Here is a 21,985-nt window from a genome sequence, read left to right as displayed (position 1 = left end):
TAGGATACTCAGGATTAAACCCACAATACTGCAGGAGGCTCCTGAAATCAAGATGGTACTCGATTTCCTCAAATACCTGGAATTTCTACATATTAACTTTTTGAAATCTACGTCCTCTTCAAACTTTTGTTTTCCATTTTTTAAAAAAGCATATACTAAAGCATGAAAAATTCAGTTTCATTATTATGTGATCTTCATAGATGCCCAATAAGTATTTGCTGAAAGGTAATATCTGAATTATATATCTTGTTTTCCCATCTAATGTCTTATTTAATAGGTGTGCTTATTTTGGGAGGAGGGCAGTGGAAAGAAGGAGTTAGAAAAGATATAGTATAAAAGAAGCACTCAGTTAATGCATTGTTGCTCAGGATTTCCAAGAACTAAGGATGCTACATTATCTTATTATTTATATTTATATTATATATAAGAAGAGTCATTTAATTTAAATTATTGCTGTTAAAAGCACACACACATATATATGCACGTATGCATGTGTGTGTATACATTTACATATACACATATCATGGCCTTTAACATCCACAATATTCCAAAAAGGAGAACAGGAAAAGTATGATTTTCCCATTTTTACCTCAGGGAACTTGGTTCCAAAACCATACAAGAGACCTCCTTGGACTTCTAACTTCCGATTCAATAGTCCTTCCTTTACTCTTGCTACTCAAAGTGTGATCTGCGGAGCAGCAGCATCAACATCACCTGGAAGCCTGCTCGGAACACAGGTTGCAGGCTCTAGGCCAGACCTATTGAGTCACAGTCTGCCTTTACTAAGCTCAAGTGATTACTCTGAATATCCAAGCTTGAGAAGCACTTCCTTCTGCCACAGAGCCTCCTTCACACAAAGCCACCCATCAATTCAGATATTGATGGGAAACATTCCTTACCACATTTTATATCTAGTGAGATAAAATCTGACTAGATTTTATCATCTGAGAGAAGGAATACTATAACAGGATGATGTTTCTTGGTGATATCTCTAGCAGTGTGGCCATTATTCAAATGCTATGAAGCTTATACAGAGGAGATTCTCCTTTTCCAGGTGTCAGGTTCAATTTAGGCTGAGTGTACCCTGTTTACCGTGGTTCTGCTCTCTTTCCAACTGAAGCAAAAACTAAAAGGACTAAGTGCATACAGTCAAAGTAAATAGGGTTTCAAGACTACTAAAATTCTGGTATTATGCCTCAAAATTGATGTATGCACAAATATATGAAATGGGTTTAATTATTTCTGTTTTACACATCAGGAGGCTTATAATTTGATAGCGGGTGGAGTGGGAAATCAAATCTATTTCCATCTGATGCCAAAAGTCCGTCCTCTTAACCAAAAGGTTACCCTAACTTCCTAAATTAAGGTGAGCCATTGCTCACATGTATGCGTGTGTGTGCGTGTGTGTGTGTGTGTGTTATTGTTTTGGGGAAATGTGGGGAGATGAGGTTATGTACACTCCAAAAGTCTTATGATCTTTATCCATGTAGTACTGCAGATGTTTATTAAATATGAATTGATAGTATATGCATCAATTTTTATTTCTTCTTGTCAATTATTAGTATTTGAAATCCATTTCTCTGTATATATTTTTCCCATTAATTTTATAGTATTTATATTATTAAGTATCCCCCTCCTTTACCATGATTCATTTGAATATATTATTTTATCTTGGTGTAGTTGAGTGAGTATAGTCACAGGCTAGGACTGTTTTCAAATATTTGCTGATAGGTAAAAATATAATTACTGTTATGGACATATAAAAGAAAAGGCAGTTCTATTACTTCAGTACTGCATATTTCGATAACTCTAGAGAAGATGATGGGATCCTAATAAGACACTGAATGTTAATTAGTTTCATTTTCTCATTCTGTAAAATAGGGGTGATTATGCCTTGTTGATAATGATTTTATTGCGACATCAAAAGAATGAATAATTTTACTGTCACTCAATAGAAAAAAAACAGTTTTTTTTTTCTTTTACCAGGTAGACACTGAAAACTTAATGTATATATTATGAGAAAGTGCATTATGGAAATATCAATAACCTAACGTCAGCACTTTTGTACTTGTTGTTTGCACTGCTTGGGCTACTGTTTCCTCAGATGACATATATTTTTTCCTCCCTCAATTCAGGACACTTCTTAAACGGCAACTCAGAGAGGACTTTTCTGACCATTGCATGCAAAACAGCAGGCTATAATTCTCTCAGTTTTTCTTCAAAATATTTGTCCTGCAATTATTCTCTATATCTGTATTTGTTATTATGGGTCTCCTGCCCTGGAATATGAGTTCTACAAGAATAGGAACTTTGGTTGCTTTATTAACCATTCTATCTTCAGAGCCCAGAACAGTGGCTTGCAAATAGCAGATTCATAGCAAATGTTTGTTGAATAAATGAATGAGTGAACCAAGTCTATGTACAGCCATAGGCAAGGAATTAATAATAATGACACTACTACTACTACTTGTATCAGCTAATGTTCTTAACTATGTACCAGGAATTACATGCTTGTATCAGCAAATTCTCACAACAACCTGTGGGAGTAGATATCATTATCCCCATTTTCCAGATGAAGAAATTAAAATTTAGACTAGACTAGATTAAGTCATTGATTGTCAACCTTGGTTGTACATTAGATTTATCTGGTAACCCTTTAAAAATACTGGTACTTACGTTTCAACTTCAGAGTTCTGATTTAAGCGCAATCTCCACACTAAAGCAATTAAATTAAAATCTCTAGGAGTAGGTGCAGGGAATCAGTATTTGTTTTAAAGTTCCCATGTGACTCTAAAGTATAGCCATCATTGAGAACCTTTCATTGGCTTCAATAAATTAACTGAATTCCCCCAGGTCACATGGTTAGGAAGTAGTGGAATAGAGAGTCAAACCCAGTTTCTCTGACTTCTACCCAATGCTTCCTCTATATTTTACACATCTACTAAAGTAGAATATATGGTATTTTAGCACCTTGCCACCTGCAATATTGCTAACTGTGACTTTGAGACAATATGGTTATATATCACATATATATATAATAGCACAATTTTAAAGATTGTGATATTCTTACAATCAGTTTAGTTGCCTTAAGTGAAAAGAACAAACAAAACAAAACAAAACAAAAAAACAGAGAGCACTTATTGCTCCCTATTCCTCTGCACTGTATAGGTGGCTTTATGGAGTAACATACAGAGAGAGAATCTCTATATCCTTTCAATATAGATGAAAGACCAGGCCCTTAAAACTGTTCCTTTAAAGACAATAACAGTGTTAAAAAGAGCAGAAATGTGTTACAAAAGCACTGTGCTATAACTTGATAAAACCAAATATGGAAGACTTCCTGTACTGGATACATTACATTTCAAGCCAAGTCTGAAAACTTAAAAAAAACAGAAAAAAAAATGAGATAGGGTCTCCATAATATAAAATTTGGATCGATTGAAAAAAAAAAAAACATGATTTCAAAAGTTTTTACCTATGTTTTTAAGTTCCAAGAGATCATAACATCTCCAAGTGTGACAATGCTTTTAAATATGATAGCCTCAACAGTGAGAGATTTGTTTTGTGTGAGCATGGCTTTTAGCCAGATTTATAGATCTAGATAGCACCACAGCACTGCATTACATAGTGATAAATAACACAGGCTCTGAAGTGAGGAAGACTGGGGTTTGAAATTCAGTCCTTCTACTTTTTAGCTGCAAGGTTAAGCACTCTAAACCTCTCTGAGACTCATCTGTTTTCTCATCAATCAAGAGGGAATTAAATTTACCACCACCATGACAGATTAGTATGAGGATAAAGGAGCTAGTACAGAGAGAAATATTAGTATAGCACCTGATTCATATTAAATATTCAATATTTGCTTGCTATTCTTAGAATCATCACATGTGGTACTTTCCAGAATGAAAAAGGATTTGGATGTATTGGATGAATTCAAGTAGAATAGAAATAGAAGGTTCTCACATATATCTGCGGAGACATCCCCCCATATGCCTAAATGGAATCATTTATTTGTTAACTATTTTCATATTTTTCTAAAAATTTTTGAGATAGGCAAGATGTGTGGAATGTATTTCTGAACAATTGTTGGAAGGACACCATAGAAATGCAAACTTTCTAATTGTTTAGGTAGTTTTAAATTTTAAATGATAACACATAAATGCCTCACTATTCATATCTATCAAATAACATGAAATGTCATTTTATCATTCAAATATGCTCATTGTTAGAGCCCAGTAAAATTTATTTGCTTATCAAAATTATATAATAAATATCAAAGTACTGTTTTTAGAAAAAAAATGACCATCAAGACAAAGGAATGTATGATAAATATCCATATTTAGACCATCTGTCTACTTCACCATATGTCACTCTATTAATTGCTAATATCATCCTTATTATGCATCATCTCATCTGTAACATTATTCCATGAAAGTAAGAAGGCATCAATAACAACTACAGGAAAATACCTGCTATATGTGTTTCTGGTTGATAAATTTCAGCAGGCTCTTTCTGGTTTGCTCTTGAGCAAAATTTCCTAATTGCCTTTGCACAACAGGAAGTCTTCGACCAGGGCAACTTCCTCTGATTACAGTCAGCACACTACTATCTTCTTAAACTGTTTATTTTAATTAATTAAATCTCCCTACAATATTTATTCAAAATGTTTATTTAGCAACTATTATGTGCACAATAATATGGGCATAATGGTCACTGGGCTAAACATTGTGAAGAAGAATAAAATATGAGTAGGAGCTTATAACATCTGTAAAAGAACTTTGAAAACTATAAGAATAAATAAATACTGTTTAATGAGGGTCATAGCTCTTAGTTTGGCCAGCAATTATCTATCATATAAACTGTATACTCATTTTTTACTTTGTATACGAAGAAAAGAATTGAGCTTCATTATGATCCTTCTGTTTAATTAAAGGCAATATATAAATAGACACATTGGTAACTGTCTTCTTGGCAACAGCCAAAATAGACCTATTGAAAATTCAAGCATTTTACAAGTGTTGATTATTTTGTTCTTTCTGAGGTGGTTTTGGTTGAAGGAGCAAGTCTACTGCCCATGAAATGATTAGGAACCACTAACAAAAAGAACAGATTTAAATGCTAAATTGTGTGGTAAAGACAGTAAATGTGAAATAATGTTAAAGAAGTGGGGGTAAAGGATCACTGAAACAGAAAAGAATTTTTCGAGGAGACGAAAGTTGAGTAAGAATTTGAAAAGTGGGCAGAATGTGGTTAATAGGTATGTTTTCATTTAGGATAAGTCAGACATATACAAAAATCAGGGCTGTGATTCTGTTCAGTACTGAGATGCTGGTATATACATTTGGTAAGAGTTAGAGAAACAACTGGGTGGAGATAAATCATGAATGATTTTGGCAATCAGATGAGTTAACAATTATTAGCAGCAGCACCACAACCAGCAGCACCTCTATCCATATAAATGCTAGTGTTTCAGCCCATATACTAAACGCTTTTATATGGATTACCTCATTCCATCCTCATACAAATCCTTAACTCCCTATGAAGTAGGCACTGATATATAATAACACTCCTTTTACAGATAAGAAATTTGCTAATTATAAAGACGGCAGATTACTTAAGTAGAAGGTCAGGAATTTAAACTGGCATAGTCTGATACCTGAATTCATATTCTTGTCTATTTCATTTCACTGGTTTACAGTATGAAATTAAGAAACAACATGGGGCCTTTGAACATTCTTCAGGTAAAATAAGAGTGAGATTTTGATGGGAGTAGAATGTCAGCAATATGTGTGATAAATTGTAGTCCAAATGAAAAGAAATTAGACAGATGCAGTACTGGAACTACAGAATGGTGACAGTGGTAGTGGCGGTTTAGCAGTACTCCCAGAGACACTTCAAAGGAGGAATGACATAACTAAATAGATTCCTGGACCCAATTCCAACGTGTCTTGGGGGGGGCTGGAGCCTCCCCCACAACACCAAGCAATTCTTGGTGTTGGACACCAGGCTGGTGTCCTACAAGTCAACTCAATTCTGACACTATCTACCTACCTGCAGGTAGCATCAGATTCCACAGGTTAGGATTCAGTCTATAGGACTGCCCCCAACCCCCGTCCCCCTCCACTTTAGATGCCAGTCTCAAGCCAGGTTGTTGTCTATGCTACTGACCAATCGGTTACAAACTGGAGGTTCCCACAACCTTCTCCTTGGACTTCAGATGCCAGTCGCAAGACCATGTTTGTTACTTGTACTTCTGATTGGCTATAAATCAGAGATTCCAAAGACCATCCCCTTTTGGGGTTTGATTAATTTGCTAGAGCAGCTCACAGAACTCAGAGAAACATGTTACTTACTAGATTACTAATTTATTATAAAAAGATATAACTCAGGAACAGCTAGACAGAATAAATGCACAAGGCAAGGCATGGGGAGAGGGCTTGGAACTTTCATACACTCTCCAGGCACACTACTCTCCTCAAATCTCCAAGTGTTCACCAACTCAGAAGTTCTCTGAACCCTATCCTTTTGGGGTTTTATGGGGGCTTCATTACATATGCATGATTAACTAAATCACTGGCTATAGATGATTGATTTAATCTTCAGCCCCTCTCTTTTCCCCAGAGGTCAGGGGGTGGGGCTCAAAGTTCCTCTGTTGAAATAGAAAATAATCTCCAAGTTCTGCCCTTATGTTACTTCCTCCATCTCAATGCCTGACCATCTCCAAACATGGAAATAATCTTCCTCATCTGAATTTTGCAGAGGATTGTACCTCTCTTGTAAACAAAACAGTCTACTATGTATTACTTAGTTTTGTATTTATACCTTGTAAATCAATACAAAATAATAAAAACCATTACATACTATGGATCTCATATAGTGTTTAATCTAGCATACCTACTAATATTCATTAATGCTTGTGGAATCCAAAATAAGTTAATCAGTATGTTAATAAGTGAATAAACAAATAACTGGATGACTGATGATTACCCCACTTTCCAAAATTTTTGCTTTTCTTTGGCCTTCTTTTCTAAGATTTTTTTTTTTTTTGATGTGTACTATTTTGAAAGTCTTTATTGAATTTGTGACAATATTGCTTCTGTTTTATGTTTTGGTTTTTCAGCCACCAGACATGTGGGATCTTAGCTCCCCCAACCAGGGATTGAACCCACACCCCTTGCACTGGAAGGCAAAGTCTTAACCACTGGACCGCCAGGGAAGTCTCTGGCCTTCTTTTCTAATCTTGCCTTAATCACCTCTTCCATTACTCCCATGAATGGCTCATGCCATTGTGCCTTAACAGACAGAAACATTCGTTTCTTGGGGCTAAATAAATACTGACTGAAAATTAGTCAAAAAAATTTTTGTCCAATCTATCAAGATTCACTTTCTTAAATGTTTCCTAGTTAACAAATTATCAATTCTCAAATAAATGCTGCTTCTTTGAACAACATGAACGTCTGAAACTTTCTATATACCATTCATGTGCATAAATCTGCTTATTTGCATAAGCTCTAGCTTTGGGATATCTACTGCATTTCCAACAAAGGAATAATTGTATCCGTAATGGTAAACTGTCAAATATCTCATATAAAAAACCCATTTAGGGAAAAAAAATTATTGTCTGAGTTTGTGTAAAATCCATTAATATTAATTTCTGAATTGTTCTTTTTCTTTTAATTTATAATTTGCTGTTTGTGTGAACTTTCAGTCCCTTAAAAATCACCATTTCTTGATTGTTCAACCATGCAGTACATAGACAGCAGCTATATTAATGACCTCTCAAAGGTGCAGTGCACTGATACTGCTATTTATGCTGCTGTCTAGAAAAAAGCATATTTATTCTGTCCAAGCACCCATGAGACATGAAAACTATTCTTTGTTCAGACTCACAGTGGATAGTCACTTTAAAACTTCAATTACAATTTCAGCATTTTACCTCCATTACTGTTTCCAACACCACAGCCAGTAATTTCTACTAGCAAATTTTTATAAACCACACACACATGTGCCCTGCATGCAATGAGCAAAGAAATTTGTGTATAAATGATTAATATCTGCAGAGATAAGATAAAATAATAATATATGAATCTTGAACATTAAAATTTTATACCTCCCAACTAATGACTGATGACCATTGAATGAAATATATATGCATATCTCTCTCTATATATATGTATATGTTTACATATACGTATTTTAATCATCTATCTTAGAATCAAAGAAAATAATCATACAGTAATATTCAACAAATATTTCTTGAGACTTGTCAACACAGAGCTGTTCTTTGTGCTACAGGGTTTATGAAAAATAACAAAATAATATAACATTAGTTTTGCCTTTGAACAATTTACAATCATAATAAATATGATTCATTCTTTTTATTGAAATGAGAGTCTTGAATGAAAAAAGATGGTTTATAGCCTCAATCTCATTTTATGTAAACCTTAAATTCCATGATCTGGCTATAACTTCTCTTTTTATGTGAGACTTTGTTTCTGCATTAATCTCCTTTTCTTGACTCTATCCTCTATCTTCCCATTCTCTCTTGCCATAAAAAATGCACACATATAATTTATGTAAAACTGAAGCAGGATATGTGGATGCCACCATTTTGAAGCCATGATTTTCAATTTTGTCCCTTATATCTATAATTTGTCTTGAGTGGAGGATATCATAAGAAATCAACTTTAAACAGTTTACTGTTCTATTCATTGCCCGGACATTGATGAGAGTAACTCCCACGATATTTATTACTCAGTGTCCACTTTATAAAAAACAATGCAAGATACTTCATATCTTAAAGCCAGGAAAAAGTTTGCTTTTGTTTTGTCATTGTCATATTTCATAGACAATGGTTTTCGTGTAAACTTATGTTTTTTAAATTTGTTTGGCAGCTGTCATATTTAACATGTAAGCCATTCTTAAAAGTTTTTTTACTTAAAACTTAAAAGCTTTTGCACAACAAAGGAAAACATAAACAAAACAAAAAGACAACCTACAGAATGGGAGACGACATTTGCAAATGATGCAACCGACAAGGGATTAATCTCCAAAATATACAAACAGCTCATACAGCTCAATATCAAAAAAACAAACAACCCAATCAAAAAATGGGCAGAACTATAGCACAGGGAGATCAGCTCGGTGCTTTGTGACCACCTAGAGGGGTGGGATGGGGAGGGTGGGAGGGAGGGAGATGCAAGAGGGAAGAGAAATGGGAACATATTGTATATGTATAACTGATTCACTTTGTTATAAAGCAGAAGCTAACACACTATTGTAAGGCAATTATACTTCAATAAAGATGTTTAAAAAAAAAAAAAAAAAAAAAATGGGCAGAACTAAATAGACATTTCTCCAAAGAAGACATACAGATGGCCAACAGGCACATGAAAAGAAGCTCAACATCACTAATTATTAGAGAAATGTAAATCAAAACTACAATGAGGTATCACCTCACACCGGTCAGAATGGAAAAAGGAACCCTCCTACACTGTTGGTGGGGATGTAAACTGGTACAGCCACTGCGGAGAACAGTATGGCATTTCCTTAAAAAATTAAAAGTTGCCATATGAACCTGCAATTCCACTCCTGGGCCTATATCAGGAGAAGAACATAATTTGAAAAGATACATGCAACCCAATGTTCAGAGCAGCGCTATTTACAATAGCCAAGACGTGGAAGCAACCTAAGTGTCTATCGACAGATGAATGGATAAAGAAGATGATACGCAATGGAATATTACTCAGCCATAAAAGGAATGAAATAATGCCATTTGCAGGACCATGGATGAACCTAGAGATTTTCATACTAAGTAAATCAGACAAAGACAAATATCATATGATATCACTTATATGTGGAATCTAAAAAAAAGGATACAAATGATCTTATTTACAAAACAGACTCACAGACATAGAAAGCAAACTTATGGTTACCATAAGGGGAGAGGGAGAGAGAGATAACTTAGGAGTTTGGGATTAAAATATACATACTACTATATATAAGATAGATAACCAACAAGGATCTACTGTATTGAACAGGAATCTATACTCAATATCTTGTTAAGAATGAATAATAGAAGATAATGTAAAAAATAATATATATTTATATATTTATATGCATAACTGAATCACTTTACAACTGAAAGTAAAACAACATTGTAAATCAGCTATATTTCAATAAAAATTTTTTTAAAAGTTTTTTACCAACTTGTACATAAGCTTTTGTTTAGGATCATGTAACTGTTTTACCTTATTTTCTCATTATCCCTATTTCACTGTTTTTTTTTTTTTTAATGCTATTGCACTATATGGCATTTTGTAAACCTTTTTTTCTTCAATTGTGACTATGAATTTTATTTTATTTTTTAACATCTTTATTGGAGTATAACTACTTTACAATTTTGTGTTAGTTTCTGCTGTATAACAAAGTGAATCAGCTATATGTATACATATATCCCCATATGCCCTCCTTCTTGAGCCTCTCTCCCACCCTCTAGGGTCATCACAAAGCATCGAGGTGATCTCCCTGTTCAATGCAGCAGCTGCCCACTAGCCATCTTTTTGACATTTGGTAGTGTATATATGTCAATGCTACTCTCTCACTTCGTCCCAGCTTCCCCTTCCCCCACTGTGTCCTCAAGTCCGTTCTCTACATCTGCATCTTTATTCCTGCCCTGCCACTTAGGTTCATCAGTACCGTTTTCTGTAAGTCTTTGATAATGAGAAAGGTAATGAATAAACATCTACCTGTGACATGAAAGCTTTACTTGAACCTGAGAAAAATCTCGGCTCTCTGTTCTTCTCACTCTGGGTTGCCATTGTCAAGTGAGTGGAATATACCTATTTGCTGCCATTTTCTTATTTTCTATTCCTTCTTTAATGCTCTGAAATCTTGCTTCTCTCCCCAAACTATGAATAGTCTTTCTTAAGGGCTTTGTCATTTTACAGACATTTGAGCTTGGGTGAGTGACTGGATCTCTCTGTGTCTTACAATACTCATTTCTAAAATGGAGATAATAATGCCTCCATTGGTTTGTTTTGAGGATTTAAATGAGTCAAAGTATATGTAGTAGTTAGCACAATGCCTGACACATACTAAGTGCCTACAAAATTAAGCCTATGATAAAATCTCCTCCACAATTCCATTATTTTCAGTTTTTTTATACTTATTAACAGGGTAACATTTTTCTAGTCTCATATAGAGTTGAATATCAACTTTGACTCCTTCTTGTCACTTTCTCCTTCCATATCCAACTAGTTGTCAAATACTTTGTCTTTTTCCCTTTATGAGAGCTCTCAAACCTATCCCTTCTCTATTCACCAGAATCTGTCTGAGAGGACTATACAGAGTGTGGCAACTCAGTGAAAATGTTCCCTGAGGGAGATGAAGAGCTAACGGAATTTTGAGTACTAAGACACTGAAATATGCAGATATGTCATTATTAAAAATAACAACAACAACAGCAACAAACAAGCAACAAGAGAGCCAGTAAGCCAGAGTGAGGTGTTCATTCTCAAATATAGCTACATAAAGTTTAGAATAAAGAGGCCTCATTTAATTTATATGAAAATATTTAATTTGTAGGAAGGTGGTGGAAGTAAATCTTATCTGCAATTACTGGTAATATGAAAAGCCAGAGCACTCAATGATTTGTCTTAGTTTAAATTAACTAATTATAGAACAAGTGCTCCACCTCCACTGGCACCAACATCACTACTATTGGACACATAAGCAATTCAAATGGCAAATCATACAAGTGGAGGTGCAATTATGGTTTAAAAAAATTTATATCCACATCAATGACTATACATGGTAATTCATGATTAAAAAAAAAAGGCCAACAAAGTTACCACTGCCCTGTATTACATATTTTAAGGTTCCAATTTGTTGCTATATGATTATTAGATTGGGAACTCCTTGGGAATCTGACACAGTGGTTTGCATATTACAGATTTTCAATAAATATTCTTAAATACATGAGCTAAGTGTTTCCTGCATTACAGCTCAAAGTTTCAATTGAAATTTATACTCAGTGGAATGAAGTTCAAACTATTAAAATGTGTTAAGAGAGCATTTTTATTTTAAAGACTTTTCTTTACCTTTACATACAGGCCTGTGATCACTCCAAGCAGCAAAGACTTCAGCTATCCGTTGACAGGTGATGCTCTTAGCACCCTGCAGGACATAATCTTCATCACAAGAGAACTGCACAGTTGATCCAAGGCTAAAATTGAGCAAAGGATTAAAAAACAGTATTAGAAGAATATACCATAATGGTTAGGCTCCGGTTCTACTGGCAATATCCAATAGGTCAAAAATGTTCCACAGTGACAAAAAAGATTGTTCTTTTTAGAAACCAAAATATGAAAATATGACTTGTACAAATATATAATAAAAATCACAAACAAGAATCTACTATAAATCAATAACATGCAGGTATTCGTAGGAATTGCAAAAAGCTCTCATCAAGTTTAATTATCTTGTTATTAGTTGTAGAAGCCAAGGTTAAATAATTGACTAAACTTCCCATCTTAAGTAGGTGGTAAATGTGAAGCAAAAAGTGGACTTTCTGACTTGAATCCCAGTGCTTGTGTTCATACCACATTATAGTACTTCTCTAGCAGGTATTTATATGTGTATTTACTTGGACACGTGTATGTCCATCCACAGACACACATATACAGTTAGGGCTGCAAAATTGTGCTGATTGTTTTTTAGATAAACTTCACCCACCATTTCTTATTTAACTTATTGCAATTTGGATTTTGCTTCCCTTTCCACTGAAAGAGAAGTTACTAAAATTATCATTTTTTAAAAATCCTAATTGCTAAGGGTAATGGATCTTTTTTTCTGAAATTAAAAAAAAAAAACTGACCATGCATTTTTTTTCCCCTAAAATCCTTAAACAGTAACTCACCAGTAAAAAGAAAAAAAATTCTATTTTCTTAATGTTGCATAAAAAGCCTTCCAGCAGTTAAGTCCCTGCCAGTTTCTCCATCTCATCTCTAATGCAATGCCACATGTCATCAGCACCTCTAGCAGCTGACAGTTTTTGTGCATGCCATGCTGTTTTCTGTCTGCACTGTTCTCCCTGCCACCTCTGCCTGGAGAACATTACCTGCACCCTCTCACTCAGCCAGTGCCTGAACAGCTCCTGTTCAGCTTCCTGAACTTGTCATGCAGGGGGACTGCATCATCACATTTGTGTTGTTAAAAGATATCTCTGGAACAGTATGGTGGACAGTGTAAAAGGAAGATTAATTAGAGAAAGGGAGGCCAGTAAAACAATAAATCAAGTAGTTTAGGTCAAGGGTTGGCAACTATGTCTGTCCTGCAGGCTAAATCTGCTCTACTGCCTGTTTTTTTATACAGTCTAGGGGCTAAAAATGGTCTTTACTCTTTCAAACATGTGAAACAAATATCACAAAAAGAATAATATTCAATGAAATGTAAAAATTTATTAAATTCAGATTTCAATGTCCATAAATAAAGTTTTATTGGGACACAGCCACACTCCTTCATTGACACATTGTCTATGGCTATTTTCATGCTACAATGTCAGAGCTGAGTAGCTGCAATGGAGACTCTTTGGCTTACAAAGTATAAAATATTTACTATCTAAACGTTTATAGAAAAAGCTAGCTAACCTCTGGTCTAGGCTAAAGATGACAAAAGACCTGAACTAAGAGGCAGAATAGCAAAGAAAAGAAAGTTTTAGTATAGGTAAAAATCTCTAGGTGTTAGGATCTACTTTCCTCTGGAGCCATTTTTTTCCTCTCATTCTTTCTTTTTAAAAAGTGGTTTTATTTTAAATATAAAACACATTCAGAAAAGAGTACAAAACAAGATGCAGAGATCAGTGAATTATCATGAATTAAACACCCCTATAACCAAGTAACAGACCATGTTATTAGCCTGAGCAGCCTTCCAAGTTTACCTAATGGTCAATTCTCTGCCTTTCTTACTTCATCGTCTCAGTAAATGGAAACACTATCCTAGATGAAGGCTAAAAATCTCAGAGTCATTCCTGACTCTTTTTCTTCTTACTTTTCACATTCACCCCATTGAGCAGCTCCTGTGAGCAATACTTTCAAAATCAAGAACCTAGCTTTCTCACCCTTACAGTGATCTGAGCCTCCATAATTTCTCATTTATGTTAATGACAATAGTCCTCTTTGCTGTGTTATAGGTTGCCTGTTCCTGTTCTTGACTCTCTGCAATCCATTTTCAATAGTGTACATGGCAATCTTTCTAGAAGTTAGCTCAAATTGTGCCTTTCTTTTGTGTCAAATCTTTTAATACTTCCCCATTTCACTCTGAGTAAAGGCAATGACCTTACAGATGGTCTATGTCATCTTCCCACGTTAAGTTTCATAACTCATTTATTACCATTTTCTCTCTCAATCTCTGTTCTTTAGCCACACTGGCTTCCTTGCTCTGGCTTGAAATTATTAAGCATAAACTTGCCTCAGGATCTTTACATTTGCTTTTATGTCAGTTTGGAAAATTATTCCTCTAGGAGTCCATATCTGTCATAGTCTCACTTCTGATTTTCATTCATTGTATCTATAAGGTCCTCCTTGACTATTCTCTACAAAACAGCTAATCCTAATCCATAATCTTCTTCCATGTTGTTTCCTATACACTATCTGATGCACTGTCTACTTATTGTGTCACTCATCTCACCAGAAAAACTTCACACACTTATGTATTTTGTTTTTCCAAACTGTCAAACATATCCTAGTATACAGTAAATTGTTAAATACATATTTTTTGAGAGCAAGCACATGCTTTTATTGTACATATAATAAAGTGAAATGTGTATTTTAATGCAGATTTATTGTCTAAAATGGCCAAGTCCAGAGATATCATATCCCTATAATTGGACAAAACTATTCTTGGGTAAGATACTCTCTCAGGGCTATTTAAATTGCTTACAATTCACGTGTACTAAACTCCTACATCTGACACATTTGTTGTGTTCCAGAAAGTAATGTGATTAGAGCACACAAATGAAGAGGACAGGGGTATGAAATTAAGTTAAGGAAGAAGGAAGAGATTGAGGGCAGATCATTTATAAATTTGTACACCATAGTAAGAATTTTAACTTTTACTCTGAGAGAATTGGGCAGTTATTATAGGACTGTGAACCCAAGGAATGACATTATGTTATTTTATGTTATAAAGTGATATCATCTGCTAGTTGAAGAATAAACTTAAAGAAGGAAAAGGCAGAAGCAGGGAGTTTGATAACAAGCTGTTGCAGTAAACATAGCTCTCAGGGAGATGATGCGATGGTGATCTGTACTAGGGAGTTAGTGGTTAGACACTCACGATGGTAAAACATTAAAAAAGAGACCTTAGTATAAAATCTGGCCCACAGAAGCCTGGTCCATAGAACTTAATGAACTAATGATTCCATCAAGGGAATTTATCACAGATGATTATAATATTCTAGTTTAACCAGGCTCTTCTTACTAAAGGTAATAAATTGCATTTTGTTTAAGTAACAAGTGTTTAAGCTTGTTTCTTTTGATTATAGAAAACTATAGACAGGCAATTTGTAATAATCACCTAAGTGCTTTGCTACTACATCTATACCAAAAACTGGCAGCAATGGTCTCTGAAGTTTATACCTTTCCCACCCTCCCCAAAAGATTAACAATCCCAACAACGTTTTCTCCAATTAATACACTGGGGAAAGTAGTTTACAGTTGCCGTTAACAGTTTAAACTGCAGAGTCAGATCTTTCAAATACTAACTCTTCCCTTTTCCAGCTTTATGGCCTTGTGAAAATAACAATCTCTCTAAGCCTCAGCTTTCTCATCAGTCATGATTATGAAATGAAATATTATTTATAAAGTATACCATGGCAAACACATATAGGACACTCAATTATTTCTCTCAGTCATACAAATAGTTGTGAAAGCCATTAATTTATTCCCCACTGTTGAAGGAAAGACTCTTTTTGGGCATCTGCAAGCACCTTCATCCAGGATCACAGCTACACTTTAACATATTCTAGACCAAATATATAAAAGTACAAAACAACACAAAGAAAGCAGAAATCAATAAAATAAGCAGTCTCTTCAGCAGAATCCAAGGTCAATAATATCCAGGAAATGAGTATTTTTAACAAACACACCATGTTTTCATTTTATGAATGCTTTAATATTTGAGTAGAAATTAAAGAAAACTTATAACTAAGTTTCATTAAGACTATGTATTTCTAGGAAAGTGTGCAGTAATTACTGAAGTGACCATAAAGGAATACACGCTCTACCCACTGTAATTACTTTGTCACCACTGAAGAGACATCTGTCCTGCCTAGCTGAATAAAACCTTCTGGTTTAGTAGGCTATTCAATCTGATAGAACATTTCAAAATAAATGATTGAACACATTTAATTTTTTTTATTGGAGTATAGTTGCTTTATGATGCTGTGTTAGTTTCTGCTGTACAGCAAAGTGAATCAGTTATACATATACATATATCCCCTCCTTTTTGGATTTCCTTCCCATTTAGGTCACCACAGAGCACTGAGTAGAATTCCCTGTGCTATACAGTAGGTTCTCTTAGTTATATGTTTTATACATAGTATATGTCAATCCCAATTTCCCAATTCATCCCACCAATCCTTTCCCCCCTCAGGGTCCATACGTTTGTTCTTTATGTCTGTGTCTCTATTTCTGCTTTCAAATAGGTTCATCTGCACCATTTTTCTAGATTCCAAATATATGCATTAATATACGATGTTTGTTGTTCTTTTTCTGACATACTTCACACTGTATAACAGTCTCGAGGTCCATTCACATCTCTGCAAAAGGTACAATTTTGTTCCTTCTTATGGCTGAGTAATATTCCATTGTATATATGTGCCATATCTTCTTTATCCATTCATCCGATGATGGACACTTAGGTTGCTTCCATGTCCTGGCTGTTGTAAATAGAGATGCAATGAACACTGTGGTACATGACTCTTTGAATTATGGTTTGCTCAGGGTATATGCCCAGTAGTGGGATTGCTGGGTCCTATGGTAGTTCTATTTATAGTTTTTTGAGGAAGCTCCATACGGTTCTCCATAGTGGTTGTAACAATTTACATTCCCAACAACAGTGCAAGAGGGTTCCCTTTTCTCCACACCCTCTCCAACATATATTGTTTGTAGATTTTTTGATGATGGCCATTCTGACCGGTGTGAGGTGATACCTCATTGTAGTTTTGATTTGCATTTCTCTAATGATTAGTGGTGTTGAGCATCCTTTCAAGTGTTTGTTGGCAATCTGTATATCTTCTTTGGAGAAATGTCTATTTAGGTCTTCTGCCCATGTTTGGATTGGGTTGTTTGTCTTTTTTGATTTTGAGTAGCATGAGATGCCTGTATATTTTGGAGATAAATCCCTTGTCGGTTGCTTTGTTTTCAAATATTTTCTCCCATTCTGAGGGATGTCTTTTTGTCTTGTTTATGGTTTCCTTTGCTGTGCAAAAGCTTTTAAGTTTCATTAGGTTCCATTTGTTTATTTTTATTTCCATTTCTCTAGGAGGTAGGTCAAAAAGGATCTTGCTGTGATTTATGTCATAAAGTGTTCTGCCTATGTATTCCTCTAAGAGTTTTATAGTGTCTGGCTTTACATTTAGGTCTTTAATCCATTTTGAGTTTATTTTTGTGTATGATGTTAGGGAGTGTTCTAACTATTCTTTTACATGTAGTTGTCCAGTTTTCCCAGCACCACTTTTTGAAGAGGCTCTCTTTTCTCCATTGTATATTATTGACTCCTTTATCAAATGTAAGGTGACCACATGTGCATGCGTTTATCTCTGGGCTTTCCTGTTCCATGGATCTATATTTCTGTTTTTGTGCCAGTACCAAACTGTCTTGATTACTGTAGCTTTGTAATATAGTCTGAAGTCCGGGAGCCTGATTCTTCCAGCTCCGTTTTTCTTTTTCAAGATTGCTTTGGATATTTGGAGTCTTTTATGTTTCCATACAAATTGTGAATTTTTTTGTTCTAGTTCTGTGAAAAATGCCATTGGTAGTTTGATAGGGATTGCACTGAATCTGTAGATTGCTTTGGGTAGTAGTCATTTTCACAATGTTGATTATTCCAATCCAAGAACATGGTATATCTCTCCATCTGTTGGTATCGTCTTTAATTTCTTTCATCAGTGTCTTACAGTTTGCTGCATACAGGTCTTTTGTCTCCTTAGGTAGGTTTATTCCTAGGTATTTTATTCTTTTTGTTGCAATGGTAAATGGGAGTGTTTCCTTAATTTCTCTTTCAGATTTTTCATCATTAGTGTATAAGAATGCAAGAGATTTCTGTGCATTAATTCTGTATCCTGCTACTTTACCAAATTCATTGATTAGCTCTAGTAGTTTTCTGGTAGCCTCTTTAGAATTCTCTATGTATAGTATCATGCCATCTGCAAACAGTGACTATTTTACTTCTTCTTTTCCCATTTGGATTCCTTTTATTTCTTTTTCTTCTTTGATTGCTGTGGCTAAAACTTCCAAAACTATGTTGAATAATAATGGTGAGAGTGGGCAACATTGTCTTGTTCCTGATCTTAGTGGAAATGGGTTCAGTTTTTCACCACTGAGAATGATGTTTGCTGGGGGTTTATCATATATGGCCTTTCTTATGTTGAGGTAAGTTCCATCTATGCATACTTTCTGGAGATTTTTTATCATAAAGGGGTGTTGAATTTTTTTGAAATCTTTTTCTGCATCTATTGAGATGATCATATGGTTTTTCTCCTTCAATTTGTTAATATGGTATATCACATTGATTTATTGGCATACATTGAGGAATCCTTGCATTCCTGGGATAAACCCCACTTGATCATGGTGTATGATCTTTTTAATGTGATGCTGGATTCTGTTTGCTAGTATTTTGTTGAGGATTTTTGCATCTATGTTCATCAGTGATATTGGCCTGAAGTTTTTTTTGTGACATTTTTGTCTGGTTTTGGTATCAGGGTGATGGTGGCCATGTAGAATGAGTTTGGGAGTGTTCTGCCCTCTGCTATATTTTGGAAGAGTTTGAGAAGGACAGGCATTAGCTCTTCTCTTAATGTTTGATAGAATTCACCTGTGAATCCATCTTGTCCTGGGCTTTTGTGTGTTGGAAGATTTTTAATCACAGTTTCTATTTCAGTGCTTCTGATTGGTCTGTTTATATTTTCTATTTCTTCCTGGTTCAGTCTCAGGAGGTTGTGCTTTTCTAAGAATTTGTCCATTTCTTCCAGGATGTCCATTTTATTAGCATATAGTTGCTTGTAGCAACCTGTCATGATCCTTTGCATTTCTGCAGTGTCAGTTGTTACTTCTCCTTTTTCATTTCTAATTCTACTGATTTGAGGCTTCTCCCTTATTTTCTTGGTGAGTCTGTCTAATGGTTTATCAGTTTTGTTTATCTTCTCAAAGAACAAGCTTTTAGTTTTATTGGTCTTATTGTTTCCTTCATTTCTTTTTCATTTATTTCTGATCTGATATTTATGATTTCTTTCCTTTTGTTAACTTTAGCTTTTTTTTTGCTCTTCTTCTAATTGCTTTAGGTGTAAGGTTAGGTTATTTATTTCAGATGTTTCTTGTTTTTTGAGGTAGAACTGTATTGCTATAAACTTCCTTCTTAGAACTGCTTTTGCTGCATCCCATAGGTTTTGGGTCCTTGTGTTTTCATTGTCAGTTGGTTCTAGGTATTTTTTGATTTCCTCTTTGATTTCATCAGTGGTCTCTTGGTTATTTAGTAGTGTATTGTTTAGCCTCCATGTGTTTGTATTTTTCACAGATTTTTTCCTGTAATTGATATCTAGTCTCATAGCATTGTGGTTCGAAAAGATACTTGATATGATTTCAATTTTCTTAAATTTACCAAGGTTTGATTTGTGACCCAAGATATGATCTATCCTGGAGAATGTTCCATGAGCACTTGAGAAGAAAGTGTATTCTGTTGTTTTTGGATGGAATGTCCTATAAATACCAATTAAGTCCATCTCCTTTAACGTATCATTTAAAGCTTGTGTTTCCTTATTTTCATTTTGGATGATCTGTCCATTCGTGAGAGTGGGGTGTTAACGTCCCTTACTATTATTGTGTTACTGTCGATTTCCCCTTTTATGGCTGTTCGCATTTTCCTTAAGTACTGAGGTGCTCCTATGCTGGGTGCATAAATATTTACAATTGTTATGTCTTCTTCTTGTATTGATCTCTTGATCATTATGTAGTTTCTTTCTTTGTCTTTTGTAACAGTCTTTCTTTTAAAGTCTATTTTGTCTGATATGAGAATTGCTACTCCAGCTTTCTTTTGATTTCCATTTGCATGGAATATCTTTTCCATGCCCTCAGTTTCAGTCTGTATGTGTCCCTAGGTCTGAAGTGGGTCTCTTGTAGACAGCATATATACAGGTCTTGTTTTTGTATCCATTCACCAGTCTATGTCTTTTGGGTGGAGCATTTAATCCATTTACATTTAAGGTAGTTATTAATATGCATGTTCCAATTACCATTTTCTTAATTGGCTTGGGTTTGTTATTGCAGGTCCTTTCCTTCTCTTGTGCTTCCTGCCTAGAAAAGTTCTTTTAGCATTTGTTGTAAACCTGGTTTGGTGGTGCTGAATTCTCTTAACTTCTGCTTGTCAGTAAAGGTTTTAATTTCTCCTTCGAATCTGAATGAGGTCCTTGCTGGATAGAGTAATCTTGGTTGTAGATTTTTCTCTTTCATCACTTTAAATATGTCCTGTCACTCCCTTCTGGCTTGCAGAGTTTCTGCTGAAAGATCAGCTGTTAACCTTACGCGGATTCTCTTGTATGTTATTTGTTGTTTTTCCCTTGCAGCTGTTAATATTTTTTTCTTTGTATTTAATTTTTAAATAGTTTGATTAATATGTCTTGGTATGTTTCTCCTTGGATTTATCCTGTATGGGACTCTCTGTGCTTCCTGGACTTGACTGACAATTTCCTTACCCATATTAGGGAAGTTTTCAACTATAATCTCTTCAAATATTTTCTCAGTCCCTTTCTTTTTCTCTTCTTCTGCTGGGACCCTTATAATTCGAATGTTGGTTCATTTAATGTTGTCCCAGAAGTCTCTGAGACTGTCCTCAATTCTTTTCTTTCTTTTTTCTTTATTCTGCTCTGCAGTAGTTATTTCCATTATTTTATCTTCCAGATCACTTATCCATTCTTCTGCCTCAGTTATTCTGCTATTGATTCCTTCCACAGAATTTTTAATTTCATTTATTGTGTTGGTCATCGTTTGTTTGCTCTTTAGTTCTTCTAGGTCCTTGTTAAACATTTCTTGTATTTTCTCCATTCTATTTCCAAGATTTTGGATCATCTTTACTATCATTACTCTGAATTCTTTTTCAGGTAGACTGCCTATTTCCTCTTCATTTGTTTGGTCTGGTGGGTTTTTACCTTGCTCTTTCATCTGCTGTGTATTCCTCTGTCTTCTCATTTTGCTTAACTTACTGTGTTTGGGGTCTCCTTTCTGCAGGCTGCAGGTTCGTAGTTCCCGTTTTTTTTGATGTCTGCCCCCAGTGGGTAAGGTTGGTTCAGTGTGTTGTGTAGGCTTCCTGGTGGAGGGGACTGGTGCCTGTGTTCTGGTGGATAAGAATGGATCCTCTCTTTCTGGTGGGCAGGACCACATCCAGTGGTGTGTTTGGGGGTTCCTGTGAACTTATTATGATTTTAGGCAGCCTCCCTACTAATGGGTGGGGTTGTGTTCCTGTCTTGCTAGTTGTCTAGTATAGGGTGTTCAGCACTGTAGCTTGCTGGTCGTTGACTGGAGCTGGGCCTTAGCGTTGAGATGGAGATCTCTGAGAGAGCTTTCGTTGTTCAATATTACGTGGGAGCGGGAGGTCTCTGGTGGACCAATGTCCTGAACTTGGCTCTCCCACCTCAGAGGGTCAGGCCTGACACCCGGCTGGAGCACCAAGAGTCTTTTGGGAAGTCTGATGTCTTCTGCCATCATTCAGTAGG

General features: G+C 35.2%; 1 protein-coding gene across 1 annotated transcript in view; it reads right to left on the bottom strand.

Moving 5' to 3' along the window:
- CSMD3 (CUB and Sushi multiple domains 3) overlaps window positions 1–21,985 on the bottom strand; it is a 1,171,706-nt gene that overhangs the window by 658,582 nt on the left and 491,139 nt on the right. Inside the window, 1 exon segment of the mRNA XM_059902305.1 lies at window positions 12,102–12,226. Coding sequence (XP_059758288.1) covers window positions 12,102–12,226 — 125 coding nt within the window.

The sequence above is a fragment of the Balaenoptera ricei genome, chromosome 17 (genome assembly GCF_028023285.1).
Source record: "Balaenoptera ricei isolate mBalRic1 chromosome 17, mBalRic1.hap2, whole genome shotgun sequence".
NCBI lineage: Eukaryota > Metazoa > Chordata > Mammalia > Artiodactyla > Balaenopteridae > Balaenoptera > Balaenoptera ricei.
Note: the sequence above shows the minus strand (reverse complement) of the source record. Positions and strands in the feature narration are given on the sequence as shown.